This window comes from Canis lupus, chromosome 16 (genome assembly GCF_048164855.1).
Source record: "Canis lupus baileyi chromosome 16, mCanLup2.hap1, whole genome shotgun sequence".
NCBI classification, from domain to species: Eukaryota; Metazoa; Chordata; class Mammalia; order Carnivora; family Canidae; genus Canis; species Canis lupus.
The window spans coordinates 58,720,150-58,746,157 of record NC_132853.1 but is presented as its reverse complement, the minus strand read 5'-3'; the positions used below and the strand labels follow the sequence as shown (position 1 = coordinate 58,746,157).

Below are 26,008 nucleotides of genomic sequence, written 5' to 3'. Positions count from 1 at the left end.
GCACGGAGCGAGCAGTCCGCAGTTTCCTGCCAAGTCCTGCCTCTGGGCTCGTTGTGGGGACGCCGTGCAGGGGGCACACGGGGCGCACAGAGCGCTCTTGGTGACCACTGTCACAACACGTTCACTCCTCCACTAGGTGCACACCTGTCGCAGTCCTACTGCATGTCATCATGCTCTAGGGGCTGGAGATTCAACGACAGGCAGACTGTGCCTGGACATGATGCCGTGGGGCAGGCGACAGACTGCACGTAGCCACGTGGGGACTCTGAGATGGAGAAGAGCAGAGCCGCATCGGGGGGTGGGGAGTGCAGAGTGGGGGCACCCCAATTTTAAAGGGCCTCCCTAAGAAGGTGACACTGAAGGAAGAGAGACTGCCGTGGGGTATGCAGGGAGCAGTGTCCCTGCAGAAGGAACGGTCAGTGCAAATTCCTCGAGGCCAGAACTGGACATTCGAGGGGCAGCAGAGACACTTGTGCTCAGCATAGAACATTCAGGGAGGCCCCAGTGGTAGGGGGTCCGTCCATCCATCCATCCATCCATCCATCCACCCATCCATCCACCCATCCATCCAGGTCATGCAGGGACGGTCCCCTCCAAGTGTCTGGATTTTACTTGGAGAGGACGGGTCATCGGGGCAGGAGCAGAAGCAGGAAGACTGGGGGAAATCACGGAGCCGGGGGGGCAGACCTAGATGGGAGCAGCGAGTTGGCAGAGACGGTTGGGTCCTGGGTACATGTTGAAGGTGGAGCTGACGGGGCTCCCTGCTTGATTGTTTGGAGTGGACGGAAGGAGAGGTATCACCCCCCAGGTGTAGGGCTGAGCACCGACCTGTGGGCAGTGGGTGACCTCACGAGAGGCGGATTTGATGAGGACAATGGAGGGGAGCAGGAGTCCCTTCAGGAGTAGGTCAAGCTCGAATGATGTATTAGGTGTGCAGACAGCTGGCAGCCGTTGGGGGTGGCCAATGTACAGCGCTATTTTAAAATTGAGGCTAAGAACCTTGAGGTAATGAGTCTAGCCACGTAAGAGAGGGCCCAGAGACCGGGTTTCGGGGGGCCTACAACGTTTGCAGGTTGGGGAGATGTGAGGAAACAGTAACACAGATGCAGAAGGAACTTCCATGGAAGCAGAAGAACCCACAGCACGTGCTGCAACCAAACCAAGCGAGGAAAGTCTAGAGAGAGGAGTCAGTGCTGCTGAGGGACCAGGTCCGGTGAGGATTTCAGTGTGGCAGACGTGGGACCCTTGACAAAGGTGGTTTCAGGGAATGGTGCCAGTTTGGAGTGGGGCTAAGGAGTGGGAGTAGAAGAATTGGGGGTGCAGATCTAGCAGCTCCCAGATCGCCAGCCGCCCTCCTCGGTTCCCCTTTGCCAGATGCGTGAACGTGGATCTTTCTGGAACTCGCCTTCCAGCCTCCATCACCACGTCTGGGAGTGGCTGGCTCCTGCCGGACCAGCTGCAGACCGCACCCTACCCGTCCCTAAGTGTGGGCGTGGGAGTGACTCTGTAAATGTCTCCTGGGACCAACTTAGTTCTCCTTTGCACAGAGACTTTGCTTCCTAGGGAAACAGCTAGCTGGGTTGTAGCCTCAAGGGACGACAGTCCAGGAGGTTGTCCTGCTCCAGTCGTGGGAGATGTTGCAGTGAATCGCCAGCGCTGTGAGCATGGTTGGTGAGAAGGGCTGGGCTCTGGGGTATGAGACCAGCGGGCCAGCAGGTGAGCGTGGACGTTCTGCTCTTGTTTTCTGCAGAAAACAGGAAATGAAAACTGCTTTGGTCGGTGGTTAGTGATCTCAAGTGAATCATTCAGGGTGATTTTGTGGTTTTTCTCCAACAGTGTGAGCCCTGGAGTATAGTGGGCAGAGCTGGATCTTACCAGTTCTATCGGGAAAATGTAACAATGGGAGAGGGGAATAAGTTCGTAGAGAAAGTGATATAATGACTATCTACTCATCCCTTCACCTGTCTCCCCATCCACCCACCCATCCTTCCATATGTCCATCCATCCTTCCATCCATCCATCCTTCCATCCACCCATCCACCCATCCTTCCATATGTCCATCCATCCATCCATCCATCCATCCACCCATCCATCCACCCACCCTTCCATATGCCATCCATCCATCCATCCATCCATCCATCCATCCATCCTTCCATCCATCCACCCATCCATCCATCCATTTATCTACCCATCCATCCACCCATCCTTCCACCCACCCATCCTTCCATCCATCCACCCATCCACCCATCCTTCCATATGTCCATCCATCCATCCATCCATCCATCCATCCTTCCATCCATCCATCCATCCATCCATCCATCCATCTTCTATCCATCCATCCATTCATCTGCCTATTTGTCCTTTAGTCTGTCCATTCATCCCTCCGTCCACACACCCACCCATCCAATACACATGGAGGCTCTTCTGGGTGCAGCAAAGTGCTGTGCTGAGTGCAAGGATGTGGGAGCAAGAGTGAGCGAGTCACCCTCAGGCTCTGGGGATTTCCAGGCCCCTGGGGAGCCAGACAGTTCACAAGCTGCTCTGAGACGAGGCCCCAGCCTGGCAGGAGGACTGTGCTCGCTCATGCCGCAGAGCCCAAGCCTCTTCCACTCTGGCCCCAGCGGACCAAGGAAGAAGGAAGGACAGGAATGTGACTGTGCCGGCCATGCTGGCCTCTCCGTGTCAGGCGCGTCACGCCCTCGGTGCACCCGACACCCCCTGCTCTTCCCTCCGGGTCTGGTCCAGGAGCCCTCAGCCCGGGCCACACAGCAGAATGTCGTGGGAGAGTTTGGTCTTAAATGTACTCAGCTGCCCTGGGGAGGGGTCCAGGCGTGGGATGTGCAGCCAGGGTGAGGGCCCCTCACGTGACCACAGTCCCCTCCAGCGTGGGTGGCAGGAGTGGTGAGACAACCCCCGGGACCCACCAGACCACGCTGGCTAGCTTTTATTCTGTGCTTCCTCTGTCCAGGCCCCGTGATAACCTCTTGCAGATGGACGACTTTGTTCAAAGAGAACAAATGGTCACCCAGGGCCACCCCATGGCACAGAGGGAGCCCTCCTTGTGTATCCCAGGCTCTAAACTGTGTCCCCGGGCTGTGAAACCTCCCATCCTGTCCCCCAGGACCCGCCCGTGAAGGGGCAGAGCTGTGCATGCAGGAGCAGGGGTGCAGGCCTGAGAGCCAGGCCGCCTGTGCCTCAGTCTTACCAGCTGTGAAATGGGCGATACTGTGACCCTGGGGATCGGAGGGGGATTAAATGAGTTAGTGTGCAAAGCAGAGAGCGATGTGTGCTCAGATGTGCTGATTTGTTGCCACATGATAAAGGGCCCTGGGTGGCGGTCTCACAGCTGCCTCCTGCACCCCCCCGCACCCCTTCAGCCCGACACCCTGCCCTGGCGTCCCACCTGTGTGCTGCAGGTTCCTGACAGCCTGGGCTCCGGGCTCCAGCTCTGGGGGCCACTGTGCTGGGAGTGGTGGCTGTCACTCAGTCCCCAGGGGACCCAGGGAAGAGGGTGCTGGGGGCGAGGGGCGAGGATGGGGTGACAAGGAGCAGATAGAAGGGCCCTTGGAGGAGGAAAGGTGTGGGGACACTGGGAAGAGGTGAGTTAGTGGAGGTTCTAATCAAATATTTATCAGTTAATTGATCTCTCCAGGCAGCTGACAATGTCCTGTCCCTTCCCCTGGCCTGCTCCTCTTCCTCCCCACCCCGCCCCCGCCCCCCTCCCCTCCCTTGCCCTGGCCTCCACCCCTCCCTGGCCTGGGTGCTTCTCCCACCCCCACCCGCCCCCTCCTCACCATGAACCCTCCACTTCTCCCACCCAGCATGTTCCTTCGCTCACTGTAGGTAGTGGGACTTTGTGGGCTAGTTGGGAGCAGTGAGGGGGACTGTCTAGCGAGGACCATGCACTCGTGAGTGTGTGTGTGACGCACACACATGCTGTGGGACAGGACGTTCTGCTCATTAGGCCACTGCGCAGCGGGATCGGGGTCACCCCAGGAGTCAGAGGTAGTGAGTGCAGAGGCTGGCACAGGGGGTGCACAGGGGCTGGGGCCTCTGGCAGAGAGTTGGCATGAGGCTTCCTGCCTGCAGGGAGGTGGGCAGGTGGACAGGTCGGCAGGTGGGGGACAGGGCCCTGGGCCTGGGTCTTACCCACTTGCATCAGCACCTTGTGAGGCCAGGCTCCTCAGGGCCCCTCGCACTCAGGGTCATTCTCTGAATCCACACCCACTCTGGATCGCAGAGGTCAGGGCTGCCCATCCCTCTCCATCCTCGCCAGAGCTACAGGCCTGGCACCCCCCAGACCCCCGATAAACAGTTGTTGGGGGGATACATAGTAGTAAGCCACGAGGGACGGAGCAAGCCCCGGCATGTTCTCTGGAAGCAGCACTGGTGTCACGGGGGGATAGGCTAGGAAACAACCCTGATAACATGCCAAGGGTGGTGTGACGGGGCAGCGCAGTGAGACGTCCTCCTTGGTGAGACGTCGGGACAGTGGCCCTAAGTGTCAGACTGTCCAGTCCATGCAAGGGTCCTTCCACACGATCTCGAGGGAGGGGTGGCACCTGACCTTCCCGATGGAGGGGGTGCTCTCTCCCCCGGGGACACCCTCAGAAGGCCAGAGAGTGCCTCACCTGCTCAGAGAGGCTGCTGCAAACCTGCCCTCCACCCCCCACTCCGTGTGTATCCTCAGTGGGGAACAGTAAGTAGGAGCAACCAGAACGTAGCCCTGCCCCTGCCCACCCCACGGACAGCGTGGGGACCCCAGTCCCTTCTCTGGGGCTGCAGGGCTCTCTCCCCGGGCTACATCAGGGGTTCCCACGGGTGTCCAGATTGCTGCGGGGAGTCTGGGGTACGGGCGAGGACCTGCGTCAGCTGACAGGCTCCCAGGCGACGCTCCTGGGTCCAAGCACCCCATCTGAGGAGGTTCTGCCCTGCAGAGTGGCTGGGACCCTGCCCCAGGGCCCAGAGGGGAGGGGTGGGGTGTCCCAGAGACGAGCTCGGGGGTCTGGAGACGGGGGCCATGTTGTGCTGGGCTCCCAGCGCCATGGGGTTGACTCCAACCACCTCCCCTTCGGGCTGCGATGGTGCCCTCCTTTGCCTGCTCTACCAATGGGGAAACTGAGGCCTGAAGCCTTCGTAAGGCAGGAGGGAGGTGGGCGCGGCTCTAAGGGACATGGGAAGGACCCTTGCTGCAGCTCCTTCTGTATGGCGACTGCATCAGCGTCCCCTGGTGGGACGATGGCCCCACCAGAGGTCCCCACTGGCGGACACTGTGCAGAGGGTGCGCGGGATCACAGAATTGTTCTTTCTGATGGTTTAACGTCCTCAGGTCTGACCAGGATGTGCGAGTGGTCTCGAGCCCCGGGTGCCCCGACGCCCCCACCCACCCAGAGGGTCTGGGCCATGCTGCCAACAGCCCAGCATTGAGGCCGCAGAAACTTCTGGAAACCCACCTGCGCGGCCCCGCGAGCCCTCGAGAGGGGGCAGCGTCGGGCCTGCCAGGCATCTAACCTGCGCGCTCTCGTTGCCTCTACAGGGCAATCAGGACGCCACGGCTCCGCCTGAAGCGATGGCCCAGCCCTACCCCCCTGCCCAGTACCCCCCTCCGCCACAGAACGGCATCCCCGCCGAGTATGCGCCACCCCCCCCGCATCCCACGCAGGACTACTCGGGCCAGACCCCAGTTCCCCCGGAGCACGGCATGACCCTGTACACACCAGCACAGACCCACCCCGAGCAGCCGGGCTCGGAGGCCAGCACACAGCCCATCGCCGGGGCGCAGACAGTGCCGGTAAGGGGGCCCCGCGAGCCCATGGCTTCGGGGAGGAGTGTCCCCCGGGAGGGCGGGGGGGGTGGCCCGCAGGCGACAGGCCTGGAGGGGCTCACGGCCTTGGAGCCCCGGCTGACACCCGGCACCGGGTGGCCGGTGACCCGTCCCCGGGGGGGCGAGGGGAGGCCCGGGCCCCCACGTCTGCACAGGAGGGGGCAGGGAGGTGGCAGAGGAGGCGCAGGGCCCCTGGCGAGTCTCGGGTGGCGGGCGCGGAGATCACTTCTAACCACTCGTCACTCCGTGCTTGGCCGCCCTCCAGAGAGCCTCCCGATGGGGCTGTGATGCGGCTCCAAGGAGAAAGTGCCGAGCCGCCCGCTTCTCGGGCTCCCGGCGGCGGAGGAGCGTGGCCGGGGGTGGCCGGGCTGGGGTGGGCATCCCACGAGGGCAGCCCCCGGGAGCCAGCCAGAACCCAGCCCGTGCCGCCCCTTCCCTGGCCCCGGCCCCAGTCGCCTTCTCCACGCGCCGCCCCTCCCCAGCTGCGGGGCTTTGGGTTCAGCCGCTGTCCGTCCTGCTGGCTGCCCCCCACCCCCCAGCGCTGGCCGGCGGGGCCCAGGCAGGAGGCCAGCACGCCCTGTGCCGCCCAGGAGTGGCCCGCTCTGGCAGCCTCCCAGCGGGCGCTCCCCCCGCCCTCGCCCTGTTGCAGCCTGGCTCCCGGGGTGCTGCGTGGGCCCAGATACCGCCCACCGCCCCTGTGTGGACGGCAGCGCCCAGGCTGTCTGGGGAGAGACGGGACCCTCGTCTGCGGCCCTTCCCCCCGCGTGGAGGGCTGCCGGCCTGAGTCCCACCCGTGCACTCTGCACGTCCATGTCCGGTGTCTCCTGCAAACCCTCACGCGGGCTCCTACAGTGGGAAAGGCGAGGCCTGAGGGTGGTAGAACCAGGAGCCAAATGGTACCTCTGGGGGCCGCTCTGCTTGGGCTTCTGATTCCTCAAGCCCCCCCGCCCCGACTGGGTGCGCTCAGACCAGAGCCAGAGGGGGCCCATGGTGGCCGAGTCCCAGCTGGGGGACGGGCTCCTTCTGACGGGCTCTGCAGACAGGGTGCATCTGGCCAGACCACCCACGACGGGACCACGAGGCAGAAATTCTCCCCAGAAGCGAACGCGGGAGACAAGGCGGTCAGACCGGCAGGTGCCGCGGAGCTGGGGGCCCGATCGTGGACGCCTTCAGCACAGAAACCAGCCAGGAGGCCTCCTTGACACCTGGTCCCCAGAGGCCGCCAAACCGGGAAGAGCATGGGGTCATCTTCACCCGGAGGACGGTTGGGGGAACGCCCTGTGCGCCGCGCACTGAACGACATCGGGGGCACAGGGGAGAAGTGACCGGCCCTGCCCTGAGGCGGCCACCAGTTCCAGGTGCCAGTCGAGGACATGAAAGTCATGGCCCCCATCCTGTGACCCTGGAGGGGTCAGAAACGATTCATCCCAACTGAGCAGCGAGTGTCTCACTTCTCTGGCCACGGGCCTCCCCAGGAGGGTGCCTGGGCCCGAGGGCGTAACAGGCCGTCTGCCATCCGGGATACAGAGGAGCGACCGTTCCTGGCCGTGCCCGGGCCCCGATGAGCCCTGCGGGTGAGGTCGCCAGAGGGACAGAGGACCCGCCGCTGGACGGCACGTGCACTCAGAGCCCGAAGTACTTGTGCGGAGCTTCCCACCTCGGGAGGAGCTGGAGGGGGCAGGGGGCACCCCATCCTGCTCTGAGATCCCAGGAGCCACCGTCCTCCCAGAGGAGCTGCCCCGCCCTCGCAGCTAAAGCCTGAAGGGCCCCGTCCTTGCGTGGAGGCTCCTCAGCTCACGGAAGCCTCCTCTCGCCGCACCCCCCGCCCCCAGGCAGCCTGGGGTTCAGATGCGGAGGTACAGGACAGCGGGGGCCGTGGACTGCGCCTTCTGCCCAGACCTGCTCTCTTCCGCGCGTGGATTCCGTTTGTCACCGCAGCATGGGGTGCCAAGCCTGATGGGGCTGCTGACGGATCGGGGCGCACCCCACTGCTCTGCAGAGACCCCAGGGATATGGCTAGGGGCCACCTCCCCAGGGTGCTCATTCACTCAAGGGCACGAGGGACCCCTGCAGGTGTCCCTGAACCCTGGGACCGCCCAGGGGGACTGTCGCTCACAAACTACCCCTCACCCTCCCCATCTTCCTCTGCAGTGACCCTCACAGGGCCTGTCCCGGGGGCCCCTGCCCTCCCCAGCTGGCAGGTGCCACAACACCAGGAGCTGTGGCCAGAGTGCCAGGTGCCAAGGCAGATGTGTCCTGCCCACCCCACACACCCCTCCCCCCGCCACCTCCCCGGGTGAGACCCAGCTGTGCGCAGCCACCACGCCCCAGGCAGCTGCCAGCCGACAATGCCCCCCCCCCACCCCGGGCAGCTCAGTGCCACAGCTGTGTGGCCGGCAGGGCGCTCTTAGAATATGCTGTCCTCCAGAGTCTCTGCCCAAGGAGGGGGCTGCCCGTTAGGACAAAGACGACCTCACGGCAGACAGCTGGAGGCTACAGGTGGGACGGCCCCTCCCAGCCCCCCCCACCGCAGGGCCGAGAGCCTCCTTACATGAGCGCCCAGGAGCCCCCAGGCGGCAGGGCTGAGGGGCTGCAGGGAAACACTTGGCGTGGCTTCCTCTCGTGTCGCCTCAGCAAGCCTGGGTGATGGGCTCCATGCAGGGACGAGGCCATCCTGGCCTGCTGCCCAAGCCCCCGCCCCCCGCCCGGGCCCACCGGCCCCTGCCCAGGGCTCTCGTGGCCTCCCCCTGTGCCGACTGAGCTTGGGGAGGCCCAGGTGCAGGGGCTGCAGGCTCCTCTGATGGCGAGGGTGCACTGGGCGGCATCTGAACCCAGCCCCTGGCCTCGAATGAGGGGCCGGGGGTGAGTAGGGTCTGATGGCTAAGATGACCTGCATCTTAGGATTTCACAGTCACCCAACCCGTTCGTCTGCCTCTGTCTGGAGCTGTGCGGGGGTGGCCGAGGGGGCTTCTTCCTTGCTTGAGTCCTGGCCCCACTTGAAACTCATCGCACCGGACCACCAACACCCCATACCCTGTCCTTGCCTTCAGCTGGCTCCCCTTCAAGGCCTCTGGGTGGGGTGTTGTGGGGAGGGGGGCTGGACCGTGGAGACTGACAGTGGGTGCAGGGCAGCCCGGGCAGGCCCCAGACGCCTTCCCTGGGTAGCGCCCTCCTGTGGCCCACCCAGGCCCGGGGCCCCCCGCCACTCTGGGTGCAGCTGGCCGAGCTGACCGCTGCTCTCTGCCAGTCCACAGCCAGCGTTACATGCCCCTCTCCAGCGGAAGTCCCAAATTCACCTGTACCCAGGAGCCATGGAGGGCTCGGGTGTGTGACCGAGGGCCCTGGGCCCACCCTGACCGCCGCACGGGAAGAGCCAGACTTTGTTGTAACCAGAGGGCAGGAGAGTCAGTGGATGCGCGGCGGGTTGTGCTTCGATTTCGGGGCAAGGACGAGCCTCTGGAGGTCCGCACAGAAGAGCAGGACCACGCGAGGAGGACGTGGAACAGGCTGGGCCGTTGGGCATTGGCAGCTGCCCGGCCGAGCCGGAGGAGCCCCCAGGTGTCCCTGAGGCTCCCGAAGGCAGCTGCCCGGTGTTGCCCCCACAGACCTGCCACCCTCCCACCTGCACCCGCCGGCGGCTCCGCCATGGGGGCTGCAACAGCCTGGCTCCTGGGCTGCTTGGTGACGTCCAGCCCCGGCCTTGGACACACGTCCCTCGGCAGCCGGACAGAAGGGCTCCGGGCACACACACTCGTCAGAACCGGGCCCACCGCTCATGGGATGGCCACCTCGCTGACACGGGTCACGCACGTCCCCAGGAGAACAAGAGGACGGTGGCTTCCGACCACACCTGGGATCGCGCACCTTTGCTGCCTCGTAACACAGGAGCGCAGACCCGACTGTGAGGGACTCTGAGCAGGTGTTGCAGCTCGCTGCCCGGCGTGTCCTCGCAGCTGTCGGCAGCCCAGGAGCTGGGGACAACCGCCCCCCCTCCCCTGTGGCACCTGCTGCCCCGGAGCCTGGTCAGAGGCCTCCGGGCCGAGCTCAGCAGTAGGGGAGTGGCCCCTCCTCCCAGAGACGACGAACGGGTTGGCCACTGAGGGCTGCCACTCAGGAGTCCACGGACGGGCCACGGCTCGCGGCGACCTGGGCAGCCTGCGCCCCTTGGGCTCCGTTTCCCCTGCCCGGAGGAGGCCTCGGGCCCAGTGGCCTCGCCCTGCCGCCGGCCCTAACTCCGGGACACCCATTGCACCTGTCAGCGCGCCTCTGCTGGACCGCAGGGAAATGCCCCGGAAAGCGGCTTCAGCAAACGGATGGTTCTTGGAGACCCCTGGGAGGGGTCTCCGGGCGGCTCTCTGGTGCCAGCCCGTCACTGCCGGTCAGCGGCCTGTGCCCTCAGGCCACGTGGGAGGCCACGGCCACCAGCACTTCTGCTTATACAAACCTCAGCGTGGGCCTCGGGGGACCCTCCCGCCTCCGCTCCCAGAAAAGCTCAGGGTGGGCCGTGCTGGAGTGAGGGCACCCCTCTTGCCTCTAGCCGCAGTCCCAAGAGAACCCTGAGCGAAGAGCGGGGATTGAGGCAGGAGAGCGAGGAGCAGCAAAAGGCACGTTCGCGGCCTGTTGTCCCCATCAGGAGGGCGTCCCCCACCCGGAGGAGCCGCAGGGGTGGGTGCCAGGCCGCCTGCGCACCCAGCGTGTCGGTCACCGGCGGAGGGCGGCTCCCGGACACTCCCGCTGTGACTCGCCAGTGAGCCGGGCTGGGATAACCCTCGGGGCTGGCGGTGCACAGGGCGGGGGTGTCACCACGGTCTAAGCTGAGAGGCCACCTCGGTCATCAGGCCCGCATTCACGGAGCACCCGCTGCGTGCCTTCGGCGCTGAGGCTCAGCAGGGACAGAACGGGTGCCCCCCAGAGGAGCCTCGCAGGCTTGTCACCTCAGCGCCCATCCTGGCCTCGTCCTCGCAGGGGGGCCGTAGGTCAGGGGTCCTCACCTCACGGCAGCTTCGTTTCCTGCGCCCCAAGTCTGCCGGAACCCCTCCGCTCCCCAATGTTGGGGCCCCAGATGAGGAAGGGCACTGGCCGGCTGCACCTGGCCACCCCATGCCCTGGAAGAGTCACCCCGTGGGTGCTGAGTGGCAGGGGGCCTCCCGTGAGAATCAGCCTCCGGGTCCCAGCCCCGGGAGGGGGAGGCCCAGGGAGTCGGGGGGTCTGGCCGTCAGGTGCTCCCCTCCCCACGGGATGGGAGCCCAGAGGGGCACCTCACAGCCCGGCCTCTCCCCGCAGCAGACAGACGAGGCGGCACAGACAGACAGCCAGCCGCTCCACCCCTCCGACCCCACAGAGAAGCAGCAGCCCAAGCGGCTACACGTCTCCAACATCCCCTTCCGGTTCAGGGACCCTGACCTGCGGCAAATGTTCGGGGTGAGTGTGTGCGGCCCCTCCATCCCGGCTCCCACCCGCCCACCCCTAACCCCGAGCCCCCACACGCATCACATCCCACTGCCTGCTGGGGCCAGCCCTGCACTGCCGGAGGCCTGCGGGGTGGGAGGGAGGAGGGAGGGCCCAAGGAGGAGGAGCCGGGGCTGCTTAGGGCCCTGCGGGGCTGAGGCCAGGACCCACTGGGTTATTACCCTGTAACCCCTTGCCCGCTGCCAGCACTGTGCCCGCCCCACCCCACCCCTGCCACAGCTGGGCAGGCTCTGGCCCCTGACGCATTGCGCAGATGGGATCCTCAGAGGGCAGGTGCCCTGAGGATGGCCTTGGGGTGCAGCCAGCACCCATATCTCGCCCCAGATACCCACCCCCCTTCTTGGAGGCCCCACTGCATTTGGGGCGTTGACACAGCGAGGTGCTGATGGCATCTGGAATCATCAGGATCCGGCTCCTCTTGGCCTGGGCCAGGCTGCTGCCAACCTCTTTGAGCCTGGGGCCTGCCCTTAAAGCAGCTGCCTTACAGAGCTCACCTGACCTTATCTGTCCCTGCACGAGCATCAGCTCACCCCGTCCCCACTCGGGCGTCAGCTCGCCCTGTTCCCACACAGGCATCATCTTGCTCCATCCCCGCTCAGGCATCAGCTCGCCCTGTCACCACACCAAGGTGTCAGCTCACCCCGTCCCCGCACCAGGACAGGGACCATACCCCGCTTCGGCCCCTGTCAGAGTTGGGACTGCATTGCTATCTTGTTCCACATCGCATCACGGCTCCACCAGCTCGTGGTCGTGGGGTGCAGGGGACACTAGTTCCACACACTGGAGCCCTTGGGGCAGGTCCCTTGGGACCGCGTTCCGGGAATTTGGTGTCACAGGTTCACGGTCTCAGAGCCAGGGCTGCCCTTGGGACCCTGGGCCAGTGATGGGGCAGGAGGGGCCAGCCGCAGCACCTGCGCCTGCCTGGCCAGTGTGTCCTTTTGGGTACAGGGGTTGGGGTCAACGCTGCCCCGCACCCCACACGGCCCAGCCCCAACAGCACAGGCTGCTGGCAGTACGGGGTCCCTCGATGGCCCCTTGTCTCTTCCAGGGTCTCCTGCCCCCCTCGTGGCACCCCACTGTTTGGGAAGGGCCTACCCATAGCCCTCTACCCTTCAGTGTGAGTTAGAGGTGGCTGTCTGCGACCTGGGGCCGAGCCCAGGCAGGGAGAGGAGAGGGACTCCGGGGAGGCTGCCCTTCCCCGTCACCAGCGCCTACGTGGGGGCGCTTGGACAGGGAAAGCCCTCCGTGAGAGCGGACCGGGCCTCCGTCCCCCCAGCAGGCTACCCCGAGAGCCCGCCTCTTCCCTGCAGGAGGCTGGCTGGGGCGGGGCAGAGGGCCACACCTGGGCGGCAGGTGAGCATCCCCGGGGAACAGGTGGGGGGGGGGGCGGCAGTCTTAACCCACCCTCCCCTGTCCCCCCACCCCCCTCTCTGTCTCTGCAGCAATTCGGAAAAATTTTAGACGTGGAGATCATTTTTAACGAGCGGGGCTCCAAGGTGGGTGCCGCCCAGAGGCCGCCACCATTACAGCGCCGGCTGTAGGTCCCGCCAGGCTAACGTGTGAAATGTGCGTTTCCTTCCTGGAGAGCTTCGCGCCCGAGGACCCCTGAGCTACACGGGTGCTTGTACTCCCCGCGCCTCCCCCTCCCCGCCCCGCCCCTGCCGTCTGTGTTGCTGCCGCAGCTGCCGCGCTTCTTTCTCTCCCGGAGCTGTCGGGACCTCTCTGTCTGCGCCCAGAGCCCTGGGCCCCCGGCCCGGGGCCCCACCCGCCCGCCGCCCCTCCAGGGGGACCGCCGGCCTGCCCGCCAGCTGGCCCGGAGGCTCGGGGGCGCGGCTGCAGGGTGGGCAGCGGGAGGGGGCCCGGCGAAGACCAGCCCTGCTCCCTGCCCAGGCAAGGGAAGACCCCCACCCACCCCCTCCACGCAGGCTCTGAGGGGGGAGGGGGTGGGGCTGCACCCTGAAAGCCCCCTGCCTTGCCCCCCAGGTGGCAGCAGGGTGACGGGTCTGGCCCCGGCCGGGCCGGGCGAGCATTTCTCGTGGCTTTGGCCTGTCCTCTCGGAGGTGGAGGTGCCGGCGGTCAGCTGAGGCCGGGCCCGGGCCAGCAGCCCCCGCCTGGGGCCGCACCCTTCCCGGGGCATCCTGCCGTGGCACCAGGGCAGACCTCTGGGCTGCCGACCTCTCCTTCAACTCACCTGACTCAGTCCCTCTCTCTCTCTCTCTCTCTCCCTCCCCCCTGTCCCCGCCACCCCTCCCCTCCCCGCTGCCCTGTCCCCCACCCCGCGCCTCCTATGTTTTCCTTCCTCTCATCCTTTCTCTCCGTGTCTGTCCTTCTCCGCTCACAGGGTTTTGGGTTTGTAACTTTTGAAACTAGCTCAGATGCTGACCGAGCCCGGGAGAAGCTGAATGGGACGATCGTAGAGGGACGGAAAATTGAGGTGCTCAGATAAGTGTGCTGCGCAGGGCGTGCCCGTGAGAGCGGCCGCTGTCCCCAGGGCCCCCCGCCCCGCCCCGCGGCCACACCTGCGGAGGGGCCCAGGCCAGAGCCCGGCCCATCTCCTGGGCCCAGGCTTCAGGCCCGCTCCCTCTGCTTTCTGGAGGGGGGGACCCCAACTACGGGAACCAGCCAGACCCTGGGAGGAGCCCCGAAAATCATGTTTGAGGCCTGGCAGCTCCAAGGATGGCAGTCAGCTCCGTGTGCCCTCAGGGGGCTGTTAGGTCCCCGACCCCTCCGTCCGAGGAGCCCCCGCTGCCAGGAAGGGACCCGGCCCAGAGGAGCAGCAGAGACAGGAGGCCAGGGCCCCCCCCCCAGTGGCCCCCTTGCCCCTTCTCTGGTGGGCGGCCCATCGCCCCTCCCCTCCCCAGTGCTGTGGCTTCAGGTGTCTGGGAGCCAGGCTCCTGGACACGCGGGGCAGGGGGGGCCGGGGGAGAGTCAGCAGCTAGCGCAGAGTCCAGGGGAAGGGACGTGGGAAGGCCTGGGGGAGGGCTTCCGGAAGTGGAAGGGGTACTGGAGGCACGACCCCGGCCAGGCTCTGAGGATACAGCCCGAGGCCCGGGGCTCGCACTGGATGTGTGATTCCCTCCCCACCTGCACTGGTCTCTACTTCCTTCCACAGAGGCCTCCTCCCTCCTTTCTGCACGCCAGTCGGGCCCTCCAGGGAGATAGGACCACCCCCTTGGCGCCCCCTCTTGCATGGGCCTTGTCCCCAAGGGATACCATCAGGAACTCTGCCTATGGAGGGGTGCCCGTGACGAGGAAGGCCTCAGCACCCCTCAAGGGCACAGAATGTCTTGGGGGCCGGTCTGCCAGTTGGGCTGAGAGCACTTTGGGGAGAGTCCACCAGCCAGCTTCTCCAGTGGCCTCGGGTGGCCAGAGAGACACCGGGGCCTGGTTTGTGGGAACAGCATGCGAAGGGCAAGAGCCCGTGGGCCCGACGCGGTGCCTGAGCCAAGGGCTGGGAGCAGTGGCGGCCAAGGCTGGAGAGGGCGGGCCAGGGTGGGGGGCCAGGCTGGCACAGAGGCTGTCCGGGCCTCCCTGCCAGCCCCCAGCCCCCAGCCCCCTCCACGGGGCACGCAGGAGCAGTGCAGGACAGGACCGGGGCGGCCAGAGGCCTGCAAGGAGGCCCACGTGCCCCTCACCCTCACCTTCTCCCCCTTCTCCCTGGGCAGGTCAATAACGCCACGGCCCGCGTCATGACCAACAAGAAGACTGCGAACCCCTACAGTAACGGTAAGGGGCTCAGGACCTCAGGGAGGCTGCGGGGGCTGCCCACCCAGACACAGGCCGTGCAGGAGCCTCAGCTGCTGGAGGCCCACCTCCCTGATGCTACGTGACCCTCACGTCCCAGGTCCACAGGGGGTGGGTTGGCCAAGAGAGGAGGAGAGCTGGGGCCGCCCACCTGGCCCACATGGCTGGCAAGATGCCTGGGCCTTCCCAAGCACCCGGGGCACCCAGAAACAGCGGCTGTGGCCGTTCCCTGAGCGTTCCTTCTTTTCCAAGCAGTGAGGGAGGGCCTGGGCTGGAGGTCCTCAGTATCTAGCAGATGTGCAGATGATTAGAATAGCCCCCCACCTCCGCCTCGGACACAGTGAGCCTTGGGGGGCACGATGTGCCTCACCTGAGTGGTCTCGGCCGTGTGCATGCCGGTCCCCAAGTGGAAGCAGCCAGTCCTCCTTGGGGACAGAACCCCAGGGGCGGGGTGGAGGGGTGCTGCGCCCAGCCATGCACACTGGTTTGAGCATCTCGGCAGCACACTGGGGCCCGTTTGAGTCTGTCCCCGTGCCCGGGATTGGCAGCCCCGCTCGCAGGATGAGTCACCCAGCAGGGCGGGGTCTGGGCTCCTCACCCCGAGTAGGGCAGAGTGACCGAGCCACCCCCCAGCCCGCCTGTCCCCATGTGATTGGCCACACATGGACTCCGGTGCCCGGCAGCAAGGGGGCAGGACACTGGGGGACCTGCCACGTGACCCCCCAGCATGGCCTCGCACGTGTCCTTCTGGAGCAGGACAGGGGTCTGGCTGAGCCACGTTTAGATTAGTAGGGCTCCCATCCTGCTTTTCTGCAGACTACGAGAGCTCAAATTTTTCCTAAAAATCTGGGGGCTCCTGGCTTCGCCAGCGTCCTGAGCTCACCTTGAGTGCTTGGCACGGGAACGACGAGTGTTTAGAGATCAGGACGTGTTTGGGGGTCAGGATGATCATCGGGAGCCAGATGCCCACTTTCACCCAAGAGCCACACCCCCTGCCCTCGGGGCAGAGCCTGCGAATGTCAGGAAGCATGACGCTGACAGCGGAGTCGGTCCACGGACGACGACGGACATAGTCACAGGACGGGCACAGAACCAGCTCTGGTCGCGCAAGAAGGAATGGCGAAGTGCTCACGGCAACGGTGTCACGGAAGCGTCCTCACTGGCCCGAGCGAGGACGGGGGCCACAGTGGGTTCTCTGTGGGTTGACGGTGAAGCGCAGCGGGCTCTGGAGGCCTGGGAGCGTGGCTCGACTCCCTTGAACCAACACTCCAGAACACTCAGGAGTTCATCGGTTGCGGGGGGAGAGGGGCAGAAGTGTCCACTATGGGAACACACTCTCCAGGCCTGACACTCGTTACAGCAGAAACAAAGGAGCCACCCAGGGGGGTCTCTGGCTGCCTCCACCATCTGGGGCCCCACACAGTGAAATGGGCTCGGCGGAGCCAGAGAGCCAGGGTGACCGATAAAGACACCCGGGACCCCAGAATTGGCAAGTGGAAGTGCCAGGGACCATCTCAAGGGAAGTTCCGCCTCCAAGAACGGACCCAGAGGAGAAGCCACTGGATTAGAGCCCCAGGGAGGTGGGCTCGGGTCTCTGGCTCCAGGACTCTGCTCCGTCATGGGTTTTTACTAAGAAGACTCCATTCTTGGGATGTTTCTTGCCTCTGGGCTGGGATTTAGAGAAGATTCCAGAGTCTCGGCAGCAAATGTTCAGACACAGACATGCACGCAGGTCCGGTGATGGTGGACCCGGAAGGGAAGGCGGCCCACGGTCTCATGGAAAGTGTGGAGAATGGGCCCCCAGGAGGACCCAGGTCCAGCCACCCGCCCAGCAGGGGGATGTTAGAATCTGGGCATGAGGCTCACAGGTGGAGGCCGACACTGATGGCCTGGTCTCGCCCTTTGCCCTGCTCTCCGGGGCTGTCTGGCTAGCCGGCCAGTGGGCTCAGTCCCTTTTGCACCCCCTACACAGGGTCAAGAGGGGTGTGGAGCTGGGCCGTCAGGGCGTACTGCAAACATAAGAGCAGGTGCACGGAGGGGGCCAGGGCTGGGTCCGATACACCGCCCCCCCCCCCCAGCCCACGCTCTCTGCACCAGTGCCTGGAGCCAGAGTGTGCTCCCAGCCAGCCCGTGTCCACCCCTGGTGGCCTCGGGTGGAAGCAGGCTTCGCTCTTGCACCTGGGTCTCTGCTAGGAGAGGAAGCCCAGCCCCGTAGCCGGGGGTCCTGAGCCCGAGGGGGGGGTCCTGTGCAGGGGGGTGGGGGTGGGGGTCCTGAGCCGGCCCACCTGCAGAGGGAGAGGCGGCGCCCCTGACAGCTGGGGGCCAGGGAATGACCTGGAATGTGGCTGTGGGCATCCGGGTCTGCCATTTCCAGCTCTGGGATGTGAGGCTGCTGCACCTCCGAGCCTCCACTTGCTCATCTGTAAAACCGGAGGGTGTGACTCCCATCCCGTTGGGTGGGTTTAGAACAGTGTGGCACATGGGGACGTGCCCAGGAAGGGTTAGTTGTCCTATTACCTGGAGTCCTAAGGCATTTCCTCCCCAGGGAGCCGCTCCCTGGCTGCTCTGGGGGCAGCCCGGGCAGGACTGGGCAGTGGGGAAGGGGCTCCACCCCAGACAGAGGCTTTGGGGCAGGAGGTGGGAGGAAGCTGCGGCACAAGCCCAGCCCCTCAGGGCAGCCTCGGCCCCTCCTGGCAGGCAGCCCACCCCACCAGAGTTCCTAATTCCTGCAGAGACTGCAGACTCCCAGCAGCTGGGCTGGTGCCTGGGGTTGGGCAGGCCCAGAGGCAGGCCGGGAGGGCCCCAGTTTGAAAAGAATCCCAAAGACGCCCCGGGCAGAGGGGTCGGAGCGACCTGGTCCCCATTATTTAGAGACCACAGCATGCCAAGACCTGGCCGCAGGTCTCCAGTACCCAGCCTGGCTGCGGAGGGAGTGGGTCGGGCCAGCAGGCTGCAGAGGCCCCCCGTGGGGGGAGTCCCAGGATAGTGCGAGCAGGTGGGGGGAGGATGGGGAAGACGGTGATTGGGGTTTTTTTGCTTCTCTTCTAGGCTGGAAGCTAAATCCCGTGGTAGGCGCGGTCTATGGGCCTGAATTCTATGCAGGTACAGGCTGGAGCGGTCCTGGCGGGGTGGAGGGCCGGGGACGGGGCCCGGGCACGGGGCTGGACAGGTGTGGGCGGGCTGGGCCGGCTGCCCTCTCACCGCCTCTCCTCTGCCCCCTTTCCCTCAGTGACGGGGTTCCCCTACCCCACCACGGGCACAGCCGTTGCCTACCGGGGCGCACACCTACGGGGTCGGGGCCGGGCCGTGTATAACACGTTTCGGGCTGCGCCGCCCCCGCCCCCCATCCCAACTTATGGAGCGTGAGTACCTGGGGAGGCACCTGGGGAGGCACCTGGGGAGGGAGGCACCGGGAGGGAGGTGTGGAGAGCGGCCCAGGGGGTGTGGGGAGGGAGGCCTTGGGCAGCCTTTCCGGAACGGCGGGGGGTGGGGGCGCCAGGACCACCCCGACCTTTGCACTGCGGGCGCCCCATATCGGCACCCCAACCCCACCCTGCCATGGGAACCGAGGGTCACTGGCATTTGGGGGACACTCAGAGCCCCAGCACCTGGCTGGATGATTGCACGGGCTGGTGGCTGGCCCGCGCGCACAGTGGGGGCCTGCTGAGCCCTCCCTGGTCCGTTCCCGGGCCAGTGCCCTCTGCCCCTCGGGGGACAGCTGCCTGGGCTGGGTGGGGGGAGGGTAAGCAGCATGGGCCGAGGGGCCCCTGGCTTTGTGGGAGAAAGGAGCTGACCAGCAAGGGTGTTACTCTATTGTTATACCAAAACAGGGCACTGGAGCAAACGCTTGTTAAAATGCCAGTCCCATGGGCAGGGCTGGCACCCTGCCCCCTCCCTCCTCAGCAGACACCGGAGCCGGCCTACCCCACCTCTCCAGCGTTCCCACCACTCTCTTGTCCGTTTGCTTCCAGGGTCGTGTATCAGGATGGCTTTTATGGTGCTGAGATTTATGTAAGTGCAGCCCTAGGCGGGAGCGGGGGTGGGGGGCCCAAGGCCGAATTCCAGGGTCTTCACCTCCCCGCCCCCAGGCCCTGGCCCCCACCCATCCCGCCCTATGCTTGGAACCGGGGCGGGGAAGGGTGCCCAGGGCATTGGTCCCCGGGGACCTGGGCACAGCTGCGCCTGGGCTGTCTGTGCCCACGTCTTCTCGCATCCACAGGACACTGGGTGATGGAGGCGGGGGCGACTCTCCCATATCCTTAACCACATTGGGGGCGCTGAGTGAGCCCCCATGGGCACCCCATTGATATGGAGGCCCGGAGAGAGACCAGGAGGCAGGGGTTCCAGGGCAGACCCCTTGGTGGGGTCCTGTGGCTTCTCTGTCCCTTCATGGGGCTGCCGCGGAGCCGCAGCTGACGACCCCACACACACGCACGCACACGCACGCACATGCACACGCACCCAGCCCAACGGGAGACCCTGCTTTCATCCTGGGCAGTTGCTCATAATTCGACAGTCCCTTTGCACTGGCGCCAAGACGCGATCTCGGTTTGCTCTTGACCCTGCCCAGGATCCCTGATGGCCCGGAGTCACTCCTGGGCTTTCCACGTCTACTGACGTCAAAGCTCACTGGGCTGGGGCAGGTCTTTGGGCCCTTAGCATGTGCCAAAGCCACAGACACAACCAGACGTCTATTAGGTACCTGCCGGTGTGATCCCTGCCTCACCCGACACCATGCCCCTGGGGAGTCTGCAGTCCTGAGCCCTCCATTACACCCGAAGCTGGGTGCCCCCAGGCCTGTACCGGCTAGTCCGCACCTGCCCAAGGCTCTATCCGCCCCCACTAAGCCCCTGTGCTGTCTCTCCCTGCTCTTACCCCGCAGGGGGGCTATGCAGCCTACAGATACGCTCAGCCTGCGGCGGCGGCAGCGGCCTACAGCGACAGGTATGGCTGGGACACCGGTCGGGTGAAGACGGCAGTAGGGCAGCAGGGTCACTGCAGAGGTGGGCTCAGGGCAGGGGGGGGCCTCTTCCTGGGGTGCAGGGTCTGGACAGAGGGGAGCAGGTTGGAGTCTCCTGAGCCAGTGAGCCCCTGACTTCCTGCTGGCACGACGGGGGTGGGGGGGCCTCCAATTCCCAGCCCCTGAGCCCTGAGCCCTGACCCCTCCCCTCCGGGGAGCAGGGTAACGAGGAGGCTCTGCGTCTGCCCTGGGCACACCTCTGACCCCACTCAGGCCTTCCAGGTCTGAGACCCTTCAGCTCTGAGAAGGAAAGGCCGCGTGCCCTCCCCCAGGGGTGTGAGGACCCCAGATGGCAGCGTGGCTGGCTGCCAGCAAGCCCAGAGGCTGGGGGGTGGCTCTTTGTCCCGAGGGCAGGTCCGGGGGTGGCCGAGCCTGGCACACGGGCACTTGGCCTCAGGGCCACTGGGCTTCGCTGAGGGAAGCGCAGACGTCCCGGTGCCCGAGGGCCGCCTCTTCCTCTCGCCCAGGGGCACCTGCCGACCCCCACCTTCCAAAGCTTCTGGCTGCATCTCGTGTCGGGGGTGGGGGGTCAGGTGTACAGCACACCCTTCCGCCCAGCCCTGTCCTCCAAGAGGCTGGGACTTCATACACAAAATAAGAGGAAGATCATGGAGGGGACGCAGCGCCACTTCTTCACGGTGACCTCCCTGCCCGCCCCCCACGCCCGCTCGTCCTGCTCGGAGCCTTTCCGCACCACCTTGCCCTGATCTTCCTGGGGATCGGGGTTCTTCTGGCCCCTCGCCCGGGTCGGCCCACACTGGAGGAATTGGGAGGGTGGCCAGCCGTGTTCTGGACACTTCCTTCTGCCCGGGCAGGAAGGAGGGCGCAAGGGCGGGCGGAGGTAGGGGTGGCTCACAGGTGGGACCACACTGGAGGGTGCTCCCGAAATGTCTGGGAGGAGGTGGGAGACCCATTGCCGCCCCCCACCTGCCCGCATAGCCCCCACGCCTCTGGCCTTCCCCGTGTTGTCTCCGCAGTTACGGCAGAGTCTATGCAGCCGCTGACCCCTACCACCACACCATCGGCCCCGCGGCGACCTACAGCATCGGAACCATGGTAAGGGGGCGGGGGCGGCCCGGCCCGTGGCGCCAGCGTGACGAGGAGGGCCTGGCGCCGCAGCCAGGAGGGGGTGGGCAGGCCCCCAGGACAGGGACCCAGACCTCTGAGCAGTGCCCGGAAGGACCAAGGCCGAGATGGGAGTTTGCGGGAGGGCTTGCCCCTTGGCACCCTCGGGGACCTTGAAGGAGCAGGTGCGCCGGGACGGTCGGCCGCCCGGGAAGGACGCCTGGCCCTCTGGGGAGACCCTGGCATGCCCACTTCGCCCAGTTTTCTAAGGCTCCAGAGGCCAGCAGGGCCACCGCGCCGCACGTAGGGGGGTGTCCGCCGCCGTCCCTCTGTGTCCTGTCGCTCCCTCGCACTTTTCCTCGCATCAAGGCCAGGGGCCAGGGCTGCCTGTGGCCCCCCACCCAGACCCCTCTGTGGCCCCGGGGCCGGCTCTCCCCAGCCCCTGCGCACGCCCTGTGGGCCCACGGCAGCCGGTGTGTCTGTGTGTGTGTGTGTGTGTATGGCCAGCTGTCGACACATGCAACCCAGCTCACTCTGTACCCCGAAACCCGCTTCCAGGGGACCCCCTGCCTCTGTGACCCCCCCGCCCCAGGGGCTGTTAATGTCGGGTTTTAGCTAGCTTGGCGTCCAGCATCAAAGATGAACACATTTTCCCGGGGTGTGAGGGGGGAGGACGGTCAGAGCCAACACGGACTCCTTGTTCCACCTCCTTGGTTTTGATTACTCCCTCCCAATTTTTGTTTTGTCTTTTTTGATTTTTAACACCTTTGCGGCATGGCAAGCAGCCCGCGGTGACTGCCGGCAGCCCCAGGGAGCGGGGCCAGGGAGCGGGCCCTTCGGCTCCGGGGTCAGCGCGGCCCTCTGTGCGGCTGCTGGCTAAAAGCTTTCACTCATTCACAGAGGCCCCTCTTGTGTTCTCATTTTTATTTGTAGGATTTTCTGCATTTTCCCCCAAGTTTTTCCTCTGGCACTCACCATCTTCCTTTTTCTGTTGAAACCGGTTGGTGGGGAGGAGGCTCCCCTGGAGACCTCCCTGATCCAGGGCGGCCCAGGGACACGGGAGCAAGAGCACCCAAGGCCTGTCCTGGTCGGCAAGACGGAGGGCCCAGGCGAGCACCTGGGGGAAGAGCAGGGACCCCAGGAAACCCCCTACAGCTCCGAGGAGCTGGGCGGGCCGGCACAGCCCGTCCTGGTGGGGCCGAGGCCCGGGGAACCCTGACGAGGGTCCCTCCACCCTCCTGAGTCCTGCCCCAGGGCAGGCAGTGCCGGGCGCCAAGAGGTGGAGCTCTCCCCCCAGACCTCCTCCCCGGCCCCCACGAAGGAGCAAGGGCCAGGAAGGGCCAGGCCTGAGCCAAGAGAGCCACCGGGAGGCAGCTCCAGCCTTGTTACCTAGGAGCGCAGCGGCCGATGACCCCGGCGGCCCCCTGGTGCCCACCGGCCGCCCCTACCACGGAAGAACTAGGCCCAGGGCCCCCCGACCGCTGCCATGAGAACCGGCGCCCGCTCTCCCCAAGGCAGACCTTCCTAAGGGGGGCAAAAAATGGGATTTAGCTATTTCTTTTTGTTTTTCCTTATTTTTTTTTTCTTTTTTGCTTTTCCCCCCCCTACCGAAAGGCGGTACTGATTGGCTGTTTGTCATCTTTGATGTTGCAGGCTAGCCTGTGCCGAGGAGGGTACAGCCGCTTCACCCCCTACTAGCAAGAGGGCCCAGCCCCTAGCAGCATTCACACTGACTGCCCAGTACACACCAAACCCAGCAGTCCAAAACCAGGCACAGCCACCAGGAGGACAGTGCGCCCCCCCCAGGCCACGGCACGCGACGCCAAAGCCCATAGGGTTTACCTCCAGCCAGCTGGTCTCCCTGCCCCTCACGATGGCGTGTGTGTCTTTGACCCTGGTGCCCCCTGTATGTCTGAAACCTTGCTTCCTATTTTGACTTTGTTGACGTTGTACCCCCAAGTCGTTTCAGGTACGGTATGCACAGGGGGAGGGGCTAGGCCGGGCGCACGACCTCTCCCCACGACTAGCAATAGAGCCCGCCAGGGCGACGCGACCCCCCGGGCCCCGGGGCTGCGCAGCCTCGAAGACACCCCGCGCCACCGTCCCTCCTGGGGTTAGGCCGTCAGACGGAGCTCCCGTCCGCTCGTCGCGGGGTTTCTGGTCGAGACAGTGCTCCCTCCCGACCTTCCCGTCACCCAGCTAATGACGAGAGTGGCCCGTCCGCCCCCCTCGCCCCCACCACCCTATCCAGCTGAGACTAACATTTCGGGTTCGAGTTTGTTGAGGACGTTTCCTGCCCAAGCAGTCACAAGCACATGGTACAGGCGGCCCCACCACGGCCACAGCAGCCTCAGGGCTCACTTAGCCTCTATGTAGGAAATGACAGTGCAGGAAGGAATTCCCCGCACCCCGCACCCCCTCCAGCCAGGCGCCCTCAGCCCGCCCCTGGTCCCTCCAGCCCCTGGTGCCTCCAGCCGTGCTCCCAGGATGGCCCCCCAGCACTGCTCGAGATGGGGCCTGGCCAGCCTGGTCGCCTTTGCACTTGGCTCCAGCACCCTTTACCCCTCCCCGGGCTTGAAAACATCCTTTTATCGGGGTACATTCCAGAAGGGGCAAGCAGGTGAGGAGTGGGGGAGGCCCACGGCCGGCGCCAGCCTCCCGTCCAGACAGGCTGGATGCCTTGCTCTGCGGCCTTGGGGCCCCGGTGCTGGGACCCACTGGTACTGCCGAGGCAGCCAGGCAGCTCCTGGAGGAAGGGTCTCGGGCCAGAGCCCCCTCGTGGGCCAGAGCTGGGCTCTGGGTGGGTCCCCGATGCTGGACCGGCCCCCGCCCCCCTCTGCCCGGAGCACCGCCACCTCATCCGGGCCCTCGCGGCCTGTGAGGTGCTGTCCATCCGCCCTGCCCTCGCCTTGACCCACGCAGAGCAGCCGGGCGCCCCTGCCCCCCCTCCTCCCCTGCACCCCCCTCCCCCGGGCCTCACTGCGTCTGCTCCTGCCGCCCCCACGTCTCCCCTCCCCACCACACTCTGCCCTGGAGGTCACACACGAAGGGTCCTAGAGCTGGGCCTGGAGGACAGTGGGGGGAGGCGCTAGGACGTCAGGGCCCGGGGCCCCCTCCCGCCCTCCCGGCCGCTGCCCTGCGCGCTCGCCAGGGCCCGTCTGTCCTCACGACGCCCCGGAGTTGCTTCCGTGAAACTGCAAGTCCTGCCTTTCTGTTTCTGTTGTAGTGAAAGCTTCCACCGTTTCCTTCTTGGACCATGAAGGGCAAAAACAAAAAACAAAAACAAAAACAAAAAAACAAAAAAAAAATCACAAAACAAAAAACCAAACAAAAAAAGATGTTAAGATCCAAGCAACAAAAAAAAAACCAACCAAACCAAGAAGCATCCACCACGTCCAAGTCGCGCGTGGCGCCGCACACCGCAGCGAGGGAGCACGTCCCGCCGGGCGCCCACCCAGGAGAGCGCCCGGGCCGCGCCGCCGGCCTGCGAGGAGGGGAAGGGGCCGCGTCTCTACCAAGTCTTCCTTCCGGCCCCCACTCCCAGGGCACGCGGGGCCCAGCGGAGGAACAGGCCGTGGGCCTGCGCGGGGAGAGCAGCCAGCAGGACTTGACCTTTGTTGCCAACTGTGCCAGTGGAGGGGACGGCCGGGCCGGGTGTGGGGGGGACGGCTGTCCGTTCCCGGGGTCCCTGGCTCCGGCCGGTGCCCGTCACCCTCGGGCCCCCGGCTCCCCCTTGGGCCATGCTGCCAACACGGTGTTCTGCAAACCTGGGGTGTTCTGCAAGCCTGGGCATTGTGGGCCGCAGGAGCCTGTCTGAGCAGCAGCCCTGGGGGCCGACCCCACACCAAGGGCTGACGTGGTTCCAGAACTCTGGAAGGGGCTCCGGGGCCGGTGGCCGCCCAGGATCAGCCCGGACTGTCGGGAGGGCGGGGTCTCGGGCCGGGACACGCTCAGGCCCCGATGGCGGGTTCCTGTGGCCCCGTGAAGGCGGCCTGGGCCCGGACGGTGGGAGGGAGGCCGCCCTCCCCACCTCTGCCTGCAGGGGAGCGGGGGGCCGGGAGGGGGGCCAGCGCCTGGCCGCAGGGGGAGGTTGGCAGTGACGGGCGGGCGCAGCAGGGAGAGCGGGGAGGGCAGGGCCGGCGGCGGCGCCGGTGGGTCCCGGTGGGTCCCGGGGTGGCGGAGGGGGTGGCGGGAGGGCCAGGGAGCGGCAGGGAGGGGCCCGGCCAGGCAGGGAGAGCTGGAGGAGGGGAAGCAGCAAAAAACCACCGACGTAGGCTCCCAACATGGCTCCACTGTCTCATGAAACTTAAAAAGTAAAAAAAATAAAAAGTAAAAAAAAAAAAAAAAACCTACACCTCACTTTATATATTCAGCATCAGCTCCTGAAGCTCCGGAAATGAGCCCCTTTTCTATTCCCGTGTACAGACCCCGCCCGCCGGCCGAGCCCCTGCTGCTCCGCCGCGGCCCCCTCCCGGCCCCAGGACTGCAGCCAGGCCCCAGGCTTCCTTTCTTACCATTCTGTATGCTTCCAAGGTGTGACCATTCAAATCAACAGTATTATTATTAAGATTATTAATAAAGATTTCTTTCTTCAAACCAGGACAACTCTTTTTGATTTGGCAGCTCCAGGCCCGGAGGGTGGAGGGGCGGGTGGTGCGTGGCGCGCCTGGGGGCGGGGCGGGGGGAGCAGGACGGGCAGCCTGTCCCAGGACACGGCCTTCCGCGGGCCGGGGCCAGGGTAAGGGGGTGGGGTCAGAGGACACTTCTGGGCGAGGGACCCAGAGCCAGAGCCAGCCGGGCCCCACCGGTGGGGCACATTCCAGGGCGGCGGCCACCCCAGCCCCCTCCCAGCGGAGGCTCCTGCACAGAGCGCCTGGCCCAGGCCA

The 26,008-nt window shown here is 65.6% G+C and overlaps 1 protein-coding gene across 16 annotated transcripts in view; it reads left to right on the top strand.

Annotated features, from left to right (window-relative positions):
* RBFOX3 (RNA binding fox-1 homolog 3) overlaps nt 1-25,721 on the top strand; it is a 446,818-nt gene extending 421,097 nt beyond the window's left edge. For 8 of the 16 annotated variants that reach the window (XM_072781882.1, XM_072781881.1, XM_072781878.1 and 5 more), the window contains 11 exons: nt 5,537-5,791; nt 11,108-11,245; nt 12,736-12,789; nt 13,635-13,727; nt 14,959-15,019; nt 18,086-18,139; nt 18,267-18,399; nt 18,868-19,048; nt 19,920-19,981; nt 21,035-21,113; nt 22,776-24,303. In XM_072781882.1, coding sequence (XP_072637983.1) covers nt 5,570-5,791; nt 11,108-11,245; nt 12,736-12,789; nt 13,635-13,727; nt 14,959-15,019; nt 18,086-18,139; nt 18,267-18,399; nt 18,868-19,048; nt 19,920-19,981; nt 21,035-21,113; nt 22,776-22,820 — 1,122 coding nt within the window. In that variant the 5' untranslated portion in view covers nt 5,537-5,569 and the 3' untranslated portion in view covers nt 22,821-24,303. Of the gene's footprint in view, nt 1-5,536; nt 5,792-11,107; nt 11,246-12,735; nt 12,790-13,634; nt 13,728-14,958; nt 15,020-18,085; nt 18,140-18,266; nt 18,400-18,867; nt 19,049-19,919; nt 19,982-21,034; nt 21,114-22,775; nt 24,313-24,348 lie in introns of those variants that run through there. The other 8 variants (XM_072781885.1, XM_072781871.1, XM_072781874.1 and 5 more) reach the window with 7 other exon arrangements.
* Nucleotides 25,722-26,008: the final 287 nt, after the last annotated feature.